Source organism: Bacillus rossius, chromosome 2 (genome assembly GCF_032445375.1).
Source record: "Bacillus rossius redtenbacheri isolate Brsri chromosome 2, Brsri_v3, whole genome shotgun sequence".
NCBI lineage: Eukaryota > Metazoa > Arthropoda > Insecta > Phasmatodea > Bacillidae > Bacillus > Bacillus rossius.
The window spans coordinates 79,029,240-79,047,200 of record NC_086331.1 but is presented as its reverse complement, the minus strand read 5'-3'; the positions used below and the strand labels follow the sequence as shown (position 1 = coordinate 79,047,200).

Here is a 17,961-nt window from a genome sequence, read left to right as displayed (position 1 = left end):
CCACAGTACGCAAGTTTAGGTGAGTTTAAACAGTGCGCCAAGACTCCGGAAGTCATCCTGTCATGCAGTGCTTCATACTGCTTTTATGTAGACCAGTAACGTAAGTGTAACTCCATGTTTTGGTCCCTATGGCTATGTTTTTTCAGAAGACTGGCTTGAAGTTCCCCAAAAACTTATTTTATTCAGTTAGAAAATTTAAAGAAAAATAAGCCCAACTATCCCAAACGGACCCGAAGTTGGCTGAAGCGGACCACATGTTAAATATTAATAACTAAACTACTATACGTTAATTAATAACGAAGGTGTGAGAGAATGTGCCTCATTTATATTATGTATTTCCTTTTTAATCAATCATAACACGAATTTGAATAAGCATAACTGATTTCTTACATGGCTCGAAGACGCCATGATACCATGGAGAGTTTTTGATTAGCCAGGATCTTTCGACATATTAAATTAAAACAGCAAACATCATCTACTACAGCATCAATGTATACTGTATCATGCCATCATGGTCAAGGGATAAATTTGGATACAGTATACAGAATGATTACAATTTTATATGTAGTTAAATCTTAAGGGGCCCGCCTCGTCAGGGGTGTATGTGTGTTAGTGAGGCGGGATGATAAGCGCGACGCTCGATGGTATTTCTAGCGCGGTATCACCTCTAAGCACAAGGCTCTGAGTTGACGCGTAGTCTTGTCGTCGTCACAGGATAACTGTGAAATTTGAGCGGTGACCGCAACATTATATGGCAGATAAATGAAGATAAAGGTGTAATGTAAGCCCCTTAAGTGCTTTTAATAATCTGTACTGGTTGTTTTACGCCTAAAAATTACTCTGAAAACATGCGTTTTAGCCATTTTAACTCTTATAGAAATACAGTTTAAAAACATGATCCAAAATTAAAAGTACTTTTCGGGCCTCAGCGAACTCTTAAATGCTTTTCGTAAACATACCCCACTCGGATATCTTGAGTAGTTTTGAAATCGCGTTGTTTTTCCTGAAGCTCTGCGCACCGTCTGTGTGACCAGGTAGGCGGAGCCCTTAAGATTTAAGGCATTAAAATTTAATTACACTATACACCATAGCCCAGTAAAGATAGCTCAAAAAATGGGGTTGGGTTGCAAAAGGCGGAGTAATTATATTTTTTGGTATATTGTATATATTCACCACATACTGAAAAATCAACGTTTTCAACCTTCTACTACTTGTGCATTTTCTGCTATCTTGAAAAAACCTTACAGAAAAGGCACTTTCTTCAGTTTTTCCTCAATAACTTGCTTCCAGTGCATTTTAAGAAAAAAAAAAAAAAAAGCATTACTAACAATTTTAAAGAGCATTAAATGTCCTGCAACTCTCATGCGTAACATGTTAAAAATTCTGAATAGGTACTGACATATGGAACTGTGAAAAACTTCAACAATTAAAAAAAAAAAGCAAAAATTAAGAATTGTCACTGGTTTCACCTGAATAACATTCTTATCTGTGCAGTTTAAGGCGAAGATCCATAGTTTTGCAGCCACCAGGGAAATTATTTCTCCCATGAATATCATTGTAGGTAAACAATCATAATAGACATAGTTTTGTAAAGAAAGCTTTGAATTATTAAAATATTATAGAAAAAAAATTCTAAAAAAGTTATTTTTTAAAAAATTTTTATTAAAAAAATTTTAAAACTAAATATTAGGTATTTATAAATCCTGTACAAGGCTTTTGCTTTGCACACAATGTAAATGAAGTATCCTGAACATTTCTAAGTTGCTTAAATGTTTACATACCGTACAGAATTTAAATTTCTTGAGTTTAAAACTTGTCATTCAACCGACGCGTGTAGCTGAACCAACGAACGAATGATGTGCGAGTTCAGCATTACGCCGCTAGACGTAGGGCACATTATTCCACGATGAGTTTAGAGTTTGCCCGCTAGATGTCCCAACTATCGCAGAGCAGTTCTGGACGAAATAACATTGTTTTTGAAACGACTGACTACAAAACTGGTGTCGGTGACAGTAAGTCGTTGTATTTTGAAGATAGAAAGAAGCTAACCGACGAAAACTCTTCCATTTCCTTTGAACTATTTTTAAAATTGGAATATTTTTTTCCTAATATTTCACAGGCACGATTTGACGGTACTCTGTAAAACTTTAATTGTTAACAATTTATTCTCTATTGTGGGAAAATTTATTGTATTTATATTAATAGTTCTATTGCGTGAACCAAACGTGACCTAATACAGTAGAACCCCGATTATCCGTGTTAATGAAGGGGACGAGTGAGTCGGATAATCGAAAATCGCGGTTAGCCGAGTCATGCTTGCCTCAAAGGTCATTAGACCACAGACAGCCATCTGTGGACATTCGGAGATTACATATACACATGCTTTGTGTGCGTGTGCGTTGTTGACATAGAAGCGGACTGCTTAGTGCTGGGCAGCAGTGGTTTTTAAGTATTTCGTGTGCGGAGACGTGGGCACGCGAGTCGTTGCACCGAGGTGTATGACTAGCCGCCCGCCAGTCCGAGGGCCCAAGACAGCTGATAGCTGCCAAGGTCACGCATTCTTTTCATCGCCCGTAAGCGCAGGGTTGTTAGACGTACCATTTTCATGGTACTTGCACCATAATTTGACCTAGTGTACCATGTACCATGGCAAGGTCGTCATGGTACGCAAATGTACCATAATCTGACTATCCATCAGGTTTCTGGCGATTTTTGTTATATATTATATTCGCCATATCGGCTTCCTTGTAGATAAAATGTGCCCAGTGTGTATTCTGATTTCGTAGTGTCGCCTGTTCACACGCCTGCTTACTTATCTGTAATATAATACTCCAATTGAGCTGCCGGGACTGTCAGATCATTTGATGGCAGTTCCCGCGTTGCTCAAATCTTAGCGGGAAGGGGGAAGGAAAGGCAGGAAAGCTTATCACACTGAACATGAAACAAATTACAGCACATTGTTGATTGTTTTCAGTAGTTAGTTACCTCGCCTCGCCGGTGGAGTGATATCTGTTCCGTAATAATATTTTATAAAGTCGGAATTATCGGAATTATAGGTACATCAAAAGTTCATATTGCTAGCTGCCTTTTTAGTGTTGTTTTTAGAGATTAGAGGTAGTGTGTGCTAACATAATGAGTTCATGTGGAGAAGATAGTGATTATCTTTGAGTACCTTCTCCTATTAAGAAAAAATGTGCTCTCAAAGGTGATAAAAAAAACGTGTTCAGAAATATCGTCGGGAATGGGAAAAATTGGTTGACATGAAACTGTGGGTGAGTCCAGTCCTGGAAGACTGTTTTAAAGCAAAATGTAAAATTTGTAGTGTTGAAATGAAAGTTGACATATCTGTTTTAAAACTGCATGGAAACTCGGGCAAACATTCAAAATCTAAGAAGGATGCGAACATGAAATCAGTAAACTGTATGAGTTTTTTCTTAAACCAGAGTAAATCTTTTACACCTCATCAAAACCAGGTAAAAGAAGTAGAAATAAGGATTGCAGCATATTTTGCTGCTCACAATATTCCTTTCTCTGCGATGGATCATTTCTAAATTTTGATTTTAGACAATTTTTTTATGCACCATATTTTTTACAAATGTACCATAATTTTGAATGCGCAGTACCATTACAGAAGCACATCTATCTAACATCACTGCGTAAGCGACGCTGCCACACTTAGCTCATTACTCTGTTGTCAGTAACACCATCAGGCTGGTTATTGTTTTACAGAACGACTGCCTTCAAAATTCTTTTCGAGATAAGATTTTTCATACCAGTGCATTGAGACTTGATTTGATGGTTTTGAAACGGTGTCTGTCTCGTATAATTCACGGTGTTTTTATCCCCCTTTATTTGTATGAATTTTAAATGTTAGATTTTTTATTTTTAGCTTGCTGAACGTGGAATTAGTGCAAAAACGGCCTATTATGACTTAGTGTTGCAGATGGGTCGGAAATCTTATAACGACCACCTCTCTATAACGACCCTAATCTCGGGAACCGTGAGGGGTCGTTATATCTATTCTCCGTTCACTCTTAGCTGAGTTTTGAAATAAACAAACACCGTCGTATCACTGCGCCGCGTCAGCAAGTGATAGGCTGAATTTATCTTGCGTGCCAAGCACTAGTTACAACACACACACTTCCGTACAGTCGGTGCTAATAAAATAACGGAGAAGTAATATAACAGGAAAATGGTTCTTCTGTCAAGCCTAGTTTTTTTTAAAAAAAATACGTCTGCTGTGATAAAATTACGCCACTTAATGGTACACCCTCCGACCTTTTCTGTTGAAACCATCCAAACAAACAAGTGTCCAAGCTGCTAAATGTGGATTCTTTCATCGTCTTGCGTTTATTTAATCCACTTGAAGTGTCAGGCTGTGAAGCAAACTCAAGGATTTTTTCGCGATTTTTTATGATGTCGCGCCGTGTTGTGTTACCGTCATTAAACTCAGTCGCAAGTTTGCAATCGTTTCTCCACTCTGAAATCTTTCTATAATTTTTGTTTTGCTGTCGATGGACAGTACCACTCGCTTTCTTTTCTGTTCATTTGATGACATGATGAAATGTTGCGCTCAACACTTCCGCACAACACAACGGTATAATCCGTCGGAATGCAGATCACTGTTACAATACATAAAATTATCACCACCTTCACGCTTCAACAACGTACACTAATGGACTGTCTCCATGTGCCGGGTAATCTCTGTGACACGGCGCCGTGCTGCGCGCGGGAGTGTACAGTCCGGTCATGCGGACATGGAATCGCGCACCAGTGTATAATCTATTCACGTAACATGGAACACAAAAATATTATGTACATACGTATGTATGTACTAGTATTTTTTTTAAAACTTTCTGTGTATATAAACATAACTGAGTCAAAGTACTTTGACCAACATACATTTTGCAAAGCATTTTAACATTTATATACATTTTGAATCATTGGTTATATGTAACTAAAAAATTGGACTTGATGGACATAAATCGCGGTTAATCCGCGAATCGGATGATCAAGTCGCGGATAATCGGGGTTCTACTGTATATAATATACTTTCAAAATATATTATACATGAGAGCAGAAATTATGTGGTTAAGAATCTGAAAAATGTACTAGCAAAACTGTGCCATACCAATGTAGCAGTTGTACGCTTACAAACGTGCAGTGTTTGCTAACACATTTGAATTATTTGGTTTCAAAACCACATAAATGTTTTTTTCTTTATTTTACTTTTGACAGCAACACACGTCCTCTTTCGCTCCATGGTCCGCTCTGTGAATATCAGGTCACGCAATATTTTGAATGTTATTGTAATTTTGGCAATTTTAAATCTGTGATTTATGTGTAGTAAAGTAATTTTTAATGTTTAAAATTTAATTTTTTTTTATAGTTGGTTGGTTTTGTAATAGTATATACATTCCTTTATTTCATATAATAAACTCATATTTTACTGCTGGAATCTTTACATAATATCTCCAAGCTGAAATAACTATTTCTCTTGTAGCCAATTTCAGCAAGCCCCGGCGGCCCGCCAATACTTTCCCCGCCCTCCCCTTCTTAAACTTGCCCGCCCCACCTCTAGTCCAGCTATGCCGCCCCTCCTTCCCCTCTTTTCTCCTCCTTTCCCCTGTGTACCGCGATTTTAGCGCCCCTATCGGCTTAGTTTTTGCTGGTATTTAAGCCCCTGGCCTGAGGCTATTCCTTGCAGTCATCGCTCCCTCTGAGCAAGGCTGTCCACCGACATGTGCACTACGAGCTCGTTCTGACACCGTTACTATGCCCGTCGGCTCCTTGATCGCCCTTATGGCAGTGGTTGTAAGCCGTTACTATGTTGGAACATAGAGCCGCGTCCTTATTAGCTGCGCTTTATTTGCTGCGCCTGTTTCCTTTTGCAAACACAGCAAGTACTTGGACTTTCCGTTTTTCGGTGTCTGTCTTTGACGGTCTTTGTGCTACACATGTCCGGTGTTTCTATTGTAATTTCGGGTATAGTACCTCCTTACGTTCTTAAATTTGCTAGGGGCTGTTAGGCTCATCTAACTTTAGTAGGAGATGCATTCTGTTTTATTCGTGTTGTGTATTAAGAGTTCTTAATTACAGATATGTATACGGGTATATTTATATTTGTTCATGATAATTTACTTAGCTACCAAACACTTGAATGGCGTACATAAGTATGCGTTTAAGGCATGTACTGTTTGTACAAGTGCGTTGATTTGTATATGCGCTCTAACTTATCGTATTACTAACGTTATTAAGGCTAAGGTCTAGAGGAAGTAAGTCAGATTTTGCAGACATATATATGTGTTGCATTTGTAATTCGTATGTGACTGTGCGCCCGTATGTATAGCGCAATTCATATTGACATGGGCGTTTAACATAAATTTGTTTATATGAATGTATCTGTTTCCACTATATAAATATCTTATACATTTGTTATTTGTGATGATATTGTTCTGATTTGTTATAAAATAAAATTTATATTTTGGTACCTCTTGTATTAAGTCTGTTCGTTAGGGTCAGCCCCATTACGTCTTTAACTCACACTTACAGTGCTTGCCGAACTAGTGTTTCACTAGTGAAGTGTATAAGGGTGATATGTCCGCTTAGTGGTTGTGGCCGACCTGGTGTGTCCGGATCGGTTACAATTACTGCGCTACTCTGCTAGGGCAGCTCTTACAGTGTGTGTTCTGTTTTTTGTTCCATGGCAACTTCCGGGCGTGGCGAGGGTACTGGATGGGTCTATCGATTGCATAAACCAGACCTAATCCAGTATCTAGAAGAAAATGGGCTGCCTACAGACCCCGCCGAAACGTATATCCGAGACTCCCTGGCGGACACTCCTGGCATCCAAGTCGGAAATCCCAGACCTACTGATATTGAAGTAAGTGTCACTTCAGACCCTTTTTCACACAAGTTATTCCTGTCCGTTCTTAAGAATGTGCCCACACTAGAGTCTAGTGACCCTAAATAAGTTTTAGACTTTTTCTTACAAGCGGATAGGTTACATAAGTTACAGCTTATTCCGCATGACTCATTCCTTAAGGCCCTATTGTCGAAATGCACTGGTGTTTACGTCAGTGCGTTAACAGATACAATTGTTAAGAAGTAATCGTATGCAGCTTTTAAAGCCGCTGTTCTTCAATTTGTGTGTCCACCCCTGGTAGTTGAACATTGTAAGCGAGATTATGTCTTGCGCCTTCAACTGTCCAACGAGACAGTTTCACAATACGTTGACAGTGTATTATCGTACGCACAGGTGTTAGATTTAAGATACGACGAAAAAGAACTCGTCGAACTTATCTTGGGGAATGTGTGGCCTGAAGCCATTAGCTTGGCAAGTATGTTACCTCTGCCGATTACGTATGAAACTTTACGTAAGTGGGCAAACGACGTGGACACACGGATTAATGCTCGGCAAAGGTTTTACCAGTCTGCTTCAATCGGCGGGAACGCCCAGCTTATCAATAGTGACCGTAAAGCCAAGGCTGCGGCTATGTCTATGTACCACGATAAAACCCTGCGGCATACTGTAACTCCGACCCCGGAGCGGTGTGTCATGAGCGATCATCGCGAGCCGCGCGCCGCGGCTAGGGTAAGGGCGCCCGAAGCTGACTCCGGCGCGCGCTGCGTCACCGCTGAGGTGGCGCGGCAGGGCGGGCAACCCGACCTAGAGTTTGTACACCGTAGATGTGCCAACTGCACGCAGTTTGGTCATGCAGTTGTTAACTGTTCGGCTCCCAGGGTAGAAATAAACAACCGCACGTGTTTTAAATGTAAACAACCAGGACACTACAGGGCTTTGTGTCCGGAAAACCGGCCTTGACGGGGCGCAAAATAGGTCGCCGCCGTCGTTTTCTCCGCAAAGCCTCTTGTCAAAATAAAATCTATTTACATTTCCTTCAAGTCCAAATTCAGAATAAGTATTTCCCGGCCCTGGTTGACACTGGTGCCACGTGCTCCGCCATAAGTTTAAATTTTTTGAATAGTCTAAAGGCTTTATTTCCAAAATTAATAAACTCCACGTCATTTGTGCGACAACCTACAACCATATGCGTTGCTAATGGTAATTGCATATCTTCGGAAGAGTCCGTAATCTTGCACTTTAAAATCAAACACTTTTCGTGGTCGTGGTGTTTTGCTGTGGTCCCCGGGATAAATCCCGACTTCATTTTAGGCTTGGATTTCTTAAGTCATACGAGAGCCGTATTGGATATAAACAAACATGAACTTTTTTTTTATTTTGCTCAAACTTGTAAGATTCCCTTACAATTTAAACAGGATTGCGAAACTATATTTGTTTGCCCGGAGGTACACAATCATGTACCCGCTTGTTCTCTCGAAGAAGTGGTTTCGCGTTATCCTGACGTCATTACCAAGACTATAGGCAAATGTGACGTGTTACCGTATCGATTCTACCTTATGGATGAAGTCCCGGTGCGGAGTAAGGCATACCAGGCCTCACCCCCAAAGCTCCAGGCTATGCGTGAGATTATTGAAAACCTCCTTAAGGCTAAAGTAATTACAGCATCAAATTCAGATTTCAGCTCGCCCACATTTTTAGTGCGTAAAAAAGACGGGATTAGTTGGCGTTTGGCTCACAATTATATCCCATTAAATAAAAAAATTATCTACAACGACGTATATCCCCTTCCGACAGTAGAATGTGCACTGCAACATTTGGGTAAAGCCAAAATATTTTCCATCATTGACCTTAATAATAGTTTTCATCAGCTTCTGTTAGACCCGGCTTGTAGAAAGTATACAGCGTTCTCGACCCCCTTTGGACATTATGAGTTCAATAGGATACCCATGGGGGTAACATTTGGGTCTCAGGCCATGAGTAGAGTCTTAGATCATATATTGGCCAATATCAAGTATAAATTTGTGTTTAACTACATTGATGATATAATAATATATAGCAATTCGATGCAGGAACACATTACTCACGTGACCGAGGTCCTAGATCGTTTGCGGAGAGCTAAGTTGACCATTAATCCCAAGAAGGTGGAGTGGGGTAAGACGTCAGTCACCTTTTTAGGGTACGTTATTTATCAGGGACAATTGCTTATGAACCCAGAAAAGATTGCCCCAATAACACAATTTCATAGGCCTATAAATGTTAAGGGGATTCAACGCTTCCTAGGTTTGATAGGATATTTCGCTCGGTTCATTCCTAACTATGCCACCATTTCCGCTCCCTTAAACGAGTTACGTAAGAAAAAGGTAACGTTTAAGTGGGAACAGGCACAAGAAGAAGCCTTTAATAAATTAAAAAAGGCCATCAGCTCTCCTCCAGTCTTGATTCTTCCAGATTTTGACAAGAGATTTGCCGTACATGTGGATGCCTCAAGTATAGCTATGGGCGCTGTATTAGGACACTTGGAAGGGAATAAAATGCGACCTATTTGCTATGCGAGTAAGACCCTATCAGAATCAGAGCGCCGTTTAGGGGTATATGAGAAAGAAGCCCTAGCGTGCCTATTCGCCTTGGAAAAATTCGAGTCATACCTGGATAACCGGGAGTTCGATTTATTCACGGATAATCAGGCCCTAAGCTGGTTATTTAACCATCCGCAGCAGTTAGGCAAGTTAGGTAGATGGATTCTGAGGTTATCACGATTTAGGTTTGTAATACATCACCTTCCCGGTAATCAGAATATTGTTGCAGACACCCTTTCTCGTATGTTCAACCCTGACGAGTTCAATATAAATACAATCTCAGAAACAGATAATGTGAATAGCATTAACGCATTTAGACTTTTTCCAGAATCCTATATAAATATCCGCCAGTATCAACAAGATGACTTATTTTGTAAGGAATTAATACGTGATATTAAGGCTAAGAAAACAAATGAATTTATAGTTGAAAATGGATTGATATATCATACAGGTAAAAATGGTAGGGCACGAAGGGCGGTGGTACCTAAGGTCCTGCGCCCTATGATCCTGCAGTATTTTCACACTTCTCTTATAGGTTGTCACCTAGGGATTGATAAAACACTTCAACGTATTTCTTCTCATTTTTTTTGGCCCGAGATGCGCCAGGATACACGAGAGTTTGTGAAAACCTGTATCGATTGTCAACTCTCTAAGCCCCCCCACAATACTAAGAAGGGTTTGTATGCGGCTGACCCACCTAAGGCTCCATGGCATTGCATTCATGTCGATATCTTTGGGCCACTGACACGGTCAAAGAAGGGCAATGTGTGCCTTTTAGTAGTTATTGATATCTTTACCAAATTTGTTATCCTGCTACCTATGCGTAACATGAAGGCTGAAACCATAGTAAGATCTTTAGCAGATTACGTTTTTAAATTTTTTGGACCTCCAAATTTGATAGTTTCAGACAACGCGCCTTACTTTCAGTCCGCTATTTATAAAGACTTTGCTTTCCAGTGGGCCATTAAACCTATTTATAGCTCTCCATACTTCCCGCAAGGGAATATGGTTGAACGGGTAAACAAAGTGATCAAAAGTATTCTTATTTCTTTTTATCGACATGATCAAACCTTGTGGGACACCGACATCCCATTCCTTAATATAGGGCTCAATTCCACTCCTCATTCTGCTACTGGGTTCCCTCCCTGCGTTCCATTCCTGGGCAGGGAGGTGTCCCACCCTCTCCTTAACCAATGGGGTCTTCCTCCCATAGATTCTAACTTGGATGCCAGGGAGCTGAAAGACATTTTAGATTCTGTTTCTTGCAACCTTACCAAGGCACGCCTAGATGTTGCCCAGGCTTATAATAAGAATAGGAGTGACCATGCTTATCAAGTAGGTGATCTTGTTTTAGTTAGGAGTTTCAAATTGCCTAGTTTAGCTTCGCAGCTCAATGTTAAGCTTATGCCCCCTTATGCAGGTCCTTTTGTTATAGATCGTTTTCTTGGTAAGAACACTGTTCTGCTTAATGATTGTAAAAATCCTAGAAAATCTCGCAAGGCCCATGTGGAGCAGATAAAGCCCTTCTATGGCAATAAAGCAGTTTAGGAGCCCCTTTTTTGTATATGTAGGTATAAGAGTGTTCTCTCCATGTTTGTTCGGTGCTGTGCGGCTCCCCCCCACCTCTGTTACCTGTTTTAGCCTGGTCGCGCCCGCCCTTGTTTTCTTCTTCGTCCTTTCCTGGCGCAGTCACGCCGGGGCTAATCTTCGTGGGATCGCCTCGTCGGGACAGTGACAGAGACGTCTGTTTGATCCCGTTCTTCTCCCTCCTGCTAGAGTGTACCTCGCCTGCGGGATGGATTTCTCGTCGAGATCAACACATCGGTCCACCCCGGAATGGGTGGCGTGAGTGGATGCAAGATTAACTAGATTCTGGCTTTCTGCGTTTCTCCGACTTCCCGAGTTTGGTGGATGTCTGGAGGCGTTTGATTTGGGTCAGCGATCGTTTTCTGTGCCTTTTCTTGCAGGCCTCAAGAGGGGTACCGGTGGGATGGTTAGCCGCTCCTTGGCGCCCCCATGAGATGATTTTGGTACCTGTGCCTGATATGTGTTATGACTGACCCTGCTACTGTGAACGTTTATCCATGCTGAAATGGGTCAAGCTCAATACAACTTCAAACTTAGATGATGTGAGAAAATGCGACGTAGTCTTACCAGTCACGCTTCAAGATTAATGATTGCACAGAGACTGGACGTTGCCGAATCTTTTTGCACTGACGTTCCCCGCAGGCTTGAGGAGCTTAGGGAGGGGGGAGTTGTAGCCAATTTCAGCAAGCCCCGGCGGCCCGCCAATACTTTCCCCGCCCTCCCCTTCTTAAACTTGCCCGCCCCACCTCTAGTCCAGCTATGCCGCCCCTCCTTCCCCTCTTTTCTCCTCCTTTCCCCTGTGTACCGCGATTTTAGCGCCCCTATCGGCTTAGTTTTTGCTGGTATTTAAGCCCCTGGCCTGAGGCTATTCCTTGCAGTCATCGCTCCCTCTGAGCAAGGCTGTCCACCGACATGTGCACTACGAGCTCGTTCTGACACCGTTACTATGCCCGTCGGCTCCTTGATCGCCCTTATGGCAGTGGTTGTAAGCCGTTACTATGTTGGAACATAGAGCCGCGTCCTTATTAGCTGCGCTTTATTTGCTGCGCCTGTTTCCTTTTGCAAACACAGCAAGTACTTGGACTTTCCGTTTTTCGGTGTCTGTCTTTGACGGTCTTTGTGCTACACATGTCCGGTGTTTCTATTGTAATTTCGGGTATAGTACCTCCTTACGTTCTTAAATTTGCTAGGGGCTGTTAGGCTCATCTAACTTTAGTAGGAGATGCATTCTGTTTTATTCGTGTTGTGTATTAAGAGTTCTTAATTACAGATATGTATACGGGTATATTTATATTTGTTCATGATAATTTACTTAGCTACCAAACACTTGAATGGCGTACATAAGTATGCGTTTAAGGCATGTACTGTTTGTACAAGTGCGTTGATTTGTATATGCGCTCTAACTTATCGTATTACTAACGTTATTAAGGCTAAGGTCTAGAGGAAGTAAGTCAGATTTTGCAGACATATATATGTGTTGCATTTGTAATTCGTATGTGACTGTGCGCCCGTATGTATAGCACAATTCATATTGACATGGGCGTTTAACATAAATTTGTTTATATGAATGTATCTGTTTCCACTATATAAATATCTTATACATTTGTTATTTGTGATGATATTGTTCTGATTTGTTATAAAATAAAATTTATATTTTGGTACCTCTTGTATTAAGTCTGTTCGTTAGGGTCAGCCCCATTACGTCTTTAACTCACACTTACAGTGCTTGCCGAACTAGTGTTTCACTAGTGAAGTGTATAAGGGTGATATGTCCGCTTAGTGGTTGTGGCCGACCTGGTGTGTCCGGATCGGTTACACTCTGCATAAGAAAGGTAATAAATCCAATATATAAAATTAACTTCCGATAGCAGATACGTCTAGTTTCACAAAAATATTTTAACACTGTGTTAAAATTATATGTATCAAAATAATAAAATACTATCACATTTACAACAGCTAGAAGCACCGAAAAAGCTTTAACTGATTTTTTTTCTATATATAAAGATAACTATACATGGCAATTGATGATAAATCACTAGGAATTTTTTGCAAAGCATCTAAGACATTTGACATGATTAATCAAGATATAATATTGAGTAAAAATAATTAAATTTAACTCGGAATAGTATAAAAATACACAAATTATTATAGTATTATCTTAATGACATGAAGCGTATAGTACCCATTCAGCTCAGCCTGAATGATTAAGTCCACATTGTCAATTCTGATATCCAAACAACTATCGGGGTTGCCCAAGGAAGCATTGTCTTGTCCTATTAATGAATACGGGAATGCTGTAATGTAAGAAAGTTTGTTTCAGAGAAACGTTTTAGATACTATTTAGAAGATTTACAATAAATTTTATCAGATTTGGTAGTGAATTTAGTAAGGTAGTTAAGAAATGTTTTGTTCTTTAGTCACTGTTTTTTTTTTCAATCCCTTACAGTATTGGTTGGTCATATATGGTTTTATTTCAGACGAAAGTGGTAGATAATATTTATTAAGTTTGCAGAAAATAAGAATGTATTTTATATTTTATATGTCAAGAATATTATAATTTTTGTTTGTATTTCAATCCCAATCGTTTGAACTCCTAGCAACATTGGTTAGACTGATCAAAAATTGTTTAATAAACCGTTTTTAGATAACATCTAACGTTTACAAACTATTTAAAATAAACTGATTTGATGGCGTGCCTACTATGGAAGTTAAGATATTTTTTTGTCCTCTAAGCCATTTTTATTTATTCTTGCAGTTATTTTGACAAAAGGTTTTTGGTATAAATTTAACGAGATAAACAATAACTCTTCATATGGATGCGGGGGTTATAGCAATTGTCCTATATAACAAAATAAACCTTCCCCATTTCTGCCCCTTTGGTCGTATTTTTGCCATAACAAACTCAACCGAGATTTCCCAATGCTTTTTTTTTGTATTCGTTTGGAAATGTTTTGTGCAAAATTACATCAGTTATCGTGTGACCATTTTAGGGACACTGAACCATGTAACTAAAAATTTTGTAAAAAATTTCCGGAAGTCACACAGTCGTAACTACTACAATAGGAAGTCTTTCTCCGAAATCTACATAAATAGAAAAAAAAGATTACTTTTATTTCAATGATTTAAAGGCTAGGATTATCATTTCAATACAATTGCATACAAACAGCATTTTTTTCCCCTTTGATTCACTCTATTAGTTGCGGCATTAATTTTTAGAGTTATAAACAAATCCAACTCAAACAAAAAAAAACAGTAAGGATTTAAATGAATAAACCACCTCAGAGTAACTACAGAGAACTATTAAAATAGTTAAGATTCATCCTGTTCCTTGTATTTTTATCTTTGTATACATTTTATATATCTAAACATGAAAAAAAAATTTATTATCTAAACCAGAAACCACCACAAACTACACATGCAGAGAACCACAACAAATACTGCCATGGCAAGTGTTTATGCAGTGGATTTAAACTTTATGATAGCCTTCCATGTTTCATAAAATCAATTTTAAATTCTATAAAATTAAAATTAATTCTCCTAGATAAATTGAAGATTGTAAGGCCTTGTCCTTATTCGCCTGAAGTATATAACACTATACGTACTTGTCCCTCAAAGAGACATCACAAAGGCTGCCTAACTGGAAATTAAGTATGTTATACAAGTACGCAAGTAAACAAATCTGTATACTTCTCACGTGCTTCCAGTTGAAAATACGTCACCATTTAAAAAAGAAAAAAGGTTTTTTATGTTATATTTGATATTACAAATTTAAGAACTCTTAAAAACATAAACAATTTTGATTATACATCGGATGAAAACATTAATTTATACACGTTTACAAAGAAGTTTCAACAAACATGCACATACACAGCCTACCGATCGTTACTACCAAACGTAGGTAAAATAATAAATTAAATTGCTGTAAATTCGCAGGACAGCATTTAAGTGTTATAAATTACTATTTTCAACTTAACATTTTTTCTCAATAAAAATTGTGAGCAAAAAAATAATGTAAACATCCTTTTTGACTGGATAGTACCATGTGAAGAGGCCAAACATTGAACCCGTCCGGATACGTCAAGGGCAAGTGAAGTACGCAAGATTGCAAGCACATAACTGCATACTTGAATTCGCATCGGCCTAAATAAACATGTTAGTAGTAATATAGTTTTGCCCTCACCGGGTTCGAACCGAGGATTCCGAGCTCCATGATGTAAATACGTTTTTTAAATAATAATTTATTAAAATTTTATTAATTAACTTTTATAAATTTGAAAACTTTTCTTATTAAAATCTGATAATAACTACGGATTTTCAAGATGGCAGTAGTGATGTCATAATCTAAGATGGCTTAGTGATTTTATTTCAACTTTTATTAATTTTTATAAAAAAAATTTCTTTATTTGGATAATAATTACGGTTTTTCAAGATGGCGGCCGTAACGATAATTGCAATGTTCTATAATCCAAGATGGTGGGCATGAAAACTGCAATGATGACGTTATACACATCCAATATAGCGTATGTAGCGAAACATGCAACATTTCTAGAATCCCAGATGGTAGCCGTAACGATATGTTAAACAGTGTTTTTAAATAATTTTTTAGTTAAAATTTTATTAATTAAATTTTTATATAATTTTTTTTAAGTTTTTCACAATTTTCTAGCATAAAAAAATACAGATTTTCAATATGGTAGGTGTACTGATAATTGCAACAGTTACGATATAATTCAAATTGGCGGTGACGTCATCCTAATTTTCAAGGACCTCGGTGGCTTAGAGCGGATTGACAATAAGGAATTGAAGCAGCTTTTAGGAATTTTCAAGCCGTTGACATTTTTGAGGTCTAAAACGGGAAATTTTCGGGAATTTTTCCCTCGAAATGGGGAATTTTGTTTTTAGGAATTTTGAGGAATATTGACACCAAAAATGGTTGCCATGACTTCACAGCAATCGGTCATTGACCCCATCCTCAATCCTCAAACTGAAGCCTGGGCTCGGAGTAACCAAACTGTAGTACTCATGTTGTAATGCTATTAGAGCCTACTTCAATTTCAGAGTCATTTTAATAAAATTATGTTTACCTCCAAAATAGTTTGTTCAAATTAGTATTGTATTGGTGTTTGTATGCTACATAAACAGGGTAGATTTTAGTGTAAATCAATTAATTTTTGTTATGTTCTGTGCCTTATACGTTTATGCCCTTATGTATTCTTGATTAAAAAGTGAAAATGTATTATTGACAGGGCCCATAGCATAATTATGTGAACCAGTTGTCGAAAATATAATGTAATGATACTTGTATATATAAGAAAAATTATATTTTTTTATTAAATTGCAATGAATGTGTAATTATTTTTCTACATACATGTTTTATGCATTGCTATTTGAATAAATTACTTGTCCTCAAATTGTTTTATTTCCGTTTGTCCGAAGACATTTAATTATATACTAAGCTTACTAATTGTTACTGCTTCTCAATTTTTCTTTATTATGCAATTTTAAAATGTAAATTTGGCATGGAGCAATTACAATTTCAAAAAGTGAGTATAAATTACTATAAAACTACGTCAATGACTTATATTTATTGTACTAGTATTCCTCGCTTCTAATCAGTTAGACTCTGGTTGAAGTTCAGTTAAGTACTTAAACATTTTATTTCCGTAGATAACATCAGTGGACGTAATTTATGCACACCTTTTTTCCTACTTAAATGATCCATGTCCAGATCTGAAGCAGTGTTTTCCATGTGGTGACGTGTCGATTGTTTTTTTAGCTGTTGGGGAGGGGGAGGAATTACTGCTCTTCGCGTTATCACTTTATCTAGCCACCTCTGAAATATTATTTTGTTACCTATGACAATTAGCCTACTCCCTACATATTTTCATTCCGACACTTCTTACTGGGTAGCGAAGGCGGTTCGTGGTAAAGGCATGTGACCTTTTCAGATTTAAATTTTAATTATAGAAATATTAATTATTAATTACAACATATGTTATTTCGTGCCTATATGAACTGCAGTACATAAATACCTACAAGGCAAACTACCGGTGATGGTTGACATCACCCGTAGGGATAGCATGAAGTCGCTCTCCATTTCGTCAGACGCGACCGCCAATATTTATGTTGCAATAATAAATTACTACATGATAGCATATTTTGTAAATTTTAATTACGTATTTTTAAAAGATGTTGGTATTTGCATGAGTAATTAACAAGTATTAATATAAATATAAATAGGCTTACCCGTTTTAGTTGCTGAGCTCTGAAGATAGCTCGTCCACAAAGAATCATTGATATGCTGCAAATGAGAATCACCAGGGAGTTTAGAATGCTTCGAAGAATGTAGTCCAGCCGATTGTCCACTACAAAATCAATAATACATTTTTTAATACATAAGAAATAAAAATCAACTTATCACATTACATAAAATATGGATACTAAATAAATATAAGTAAAAAAATGAGCTTAGTATTTTGGAAGTGGAAATATACATTTAAAGAGGAAATAATCTTTACAAAGTGTTAATTAAAATTAACTTAAATAATCATTTGCAAAAATAATGAAGCCACTTTTTTAACATAAAGATTTGGCCATTCTATAAAAAATTAAACCTGCATCTTAAATTTTTTATGATAGTCTCTAACTTTATGGCCCAGTGGTCAGTATGCTATACAGTAGTGCACCCCTCAACCGGAATCATTGGGGGGAGGTCTATTCCGGTTATGGGAAAATTCCGGGTAAGGGGAGTTGCGGTAGGACCGGCCTCCCGGCCGGTTGAATGACCATTCAAGCAAGCTGGCAGACACGTGTTTCTTATCACTGTGGTTGGTGCGTGCGTGAGGAAAGAGGAAGAAACAGAGTGGTCAGGGGAGGTATTAGGACTACAGCTTGCGTTGTGGTGTTACTTCTGTGTTGACGTGCAAATGATTC

At 38.2% G+C, this 17,961-nt stretch overlaps 1 protein-coding gene across 4 annotated transcripts in view; it reads right to left on the bottom strand.

Annotated features, from left to right (window-relative positions):
* LOC134529395 (mucolipin-3-like) overlaps positions 1 to 17,961 on the bottom strand; it is a 167,406-nt gene that overhangs the window by 95,878 nt on the left and 53,567 nt on the right. For all 4 annotated transcript variants that reach the window (XM_063363416.1, XM_063363418.1, XM_063363417.1 and 1 more), the window contains exon 7: positions 17,275 to 17,393. In XM_063363416.1, the coding sequence (XP_063219486.1) occupies positions 17,275 to 17,393 (119 nt within the window). The remainder of the gene's footprint in view (positions 1 to 17,274; positions 17,394 to 17,961) is intronic.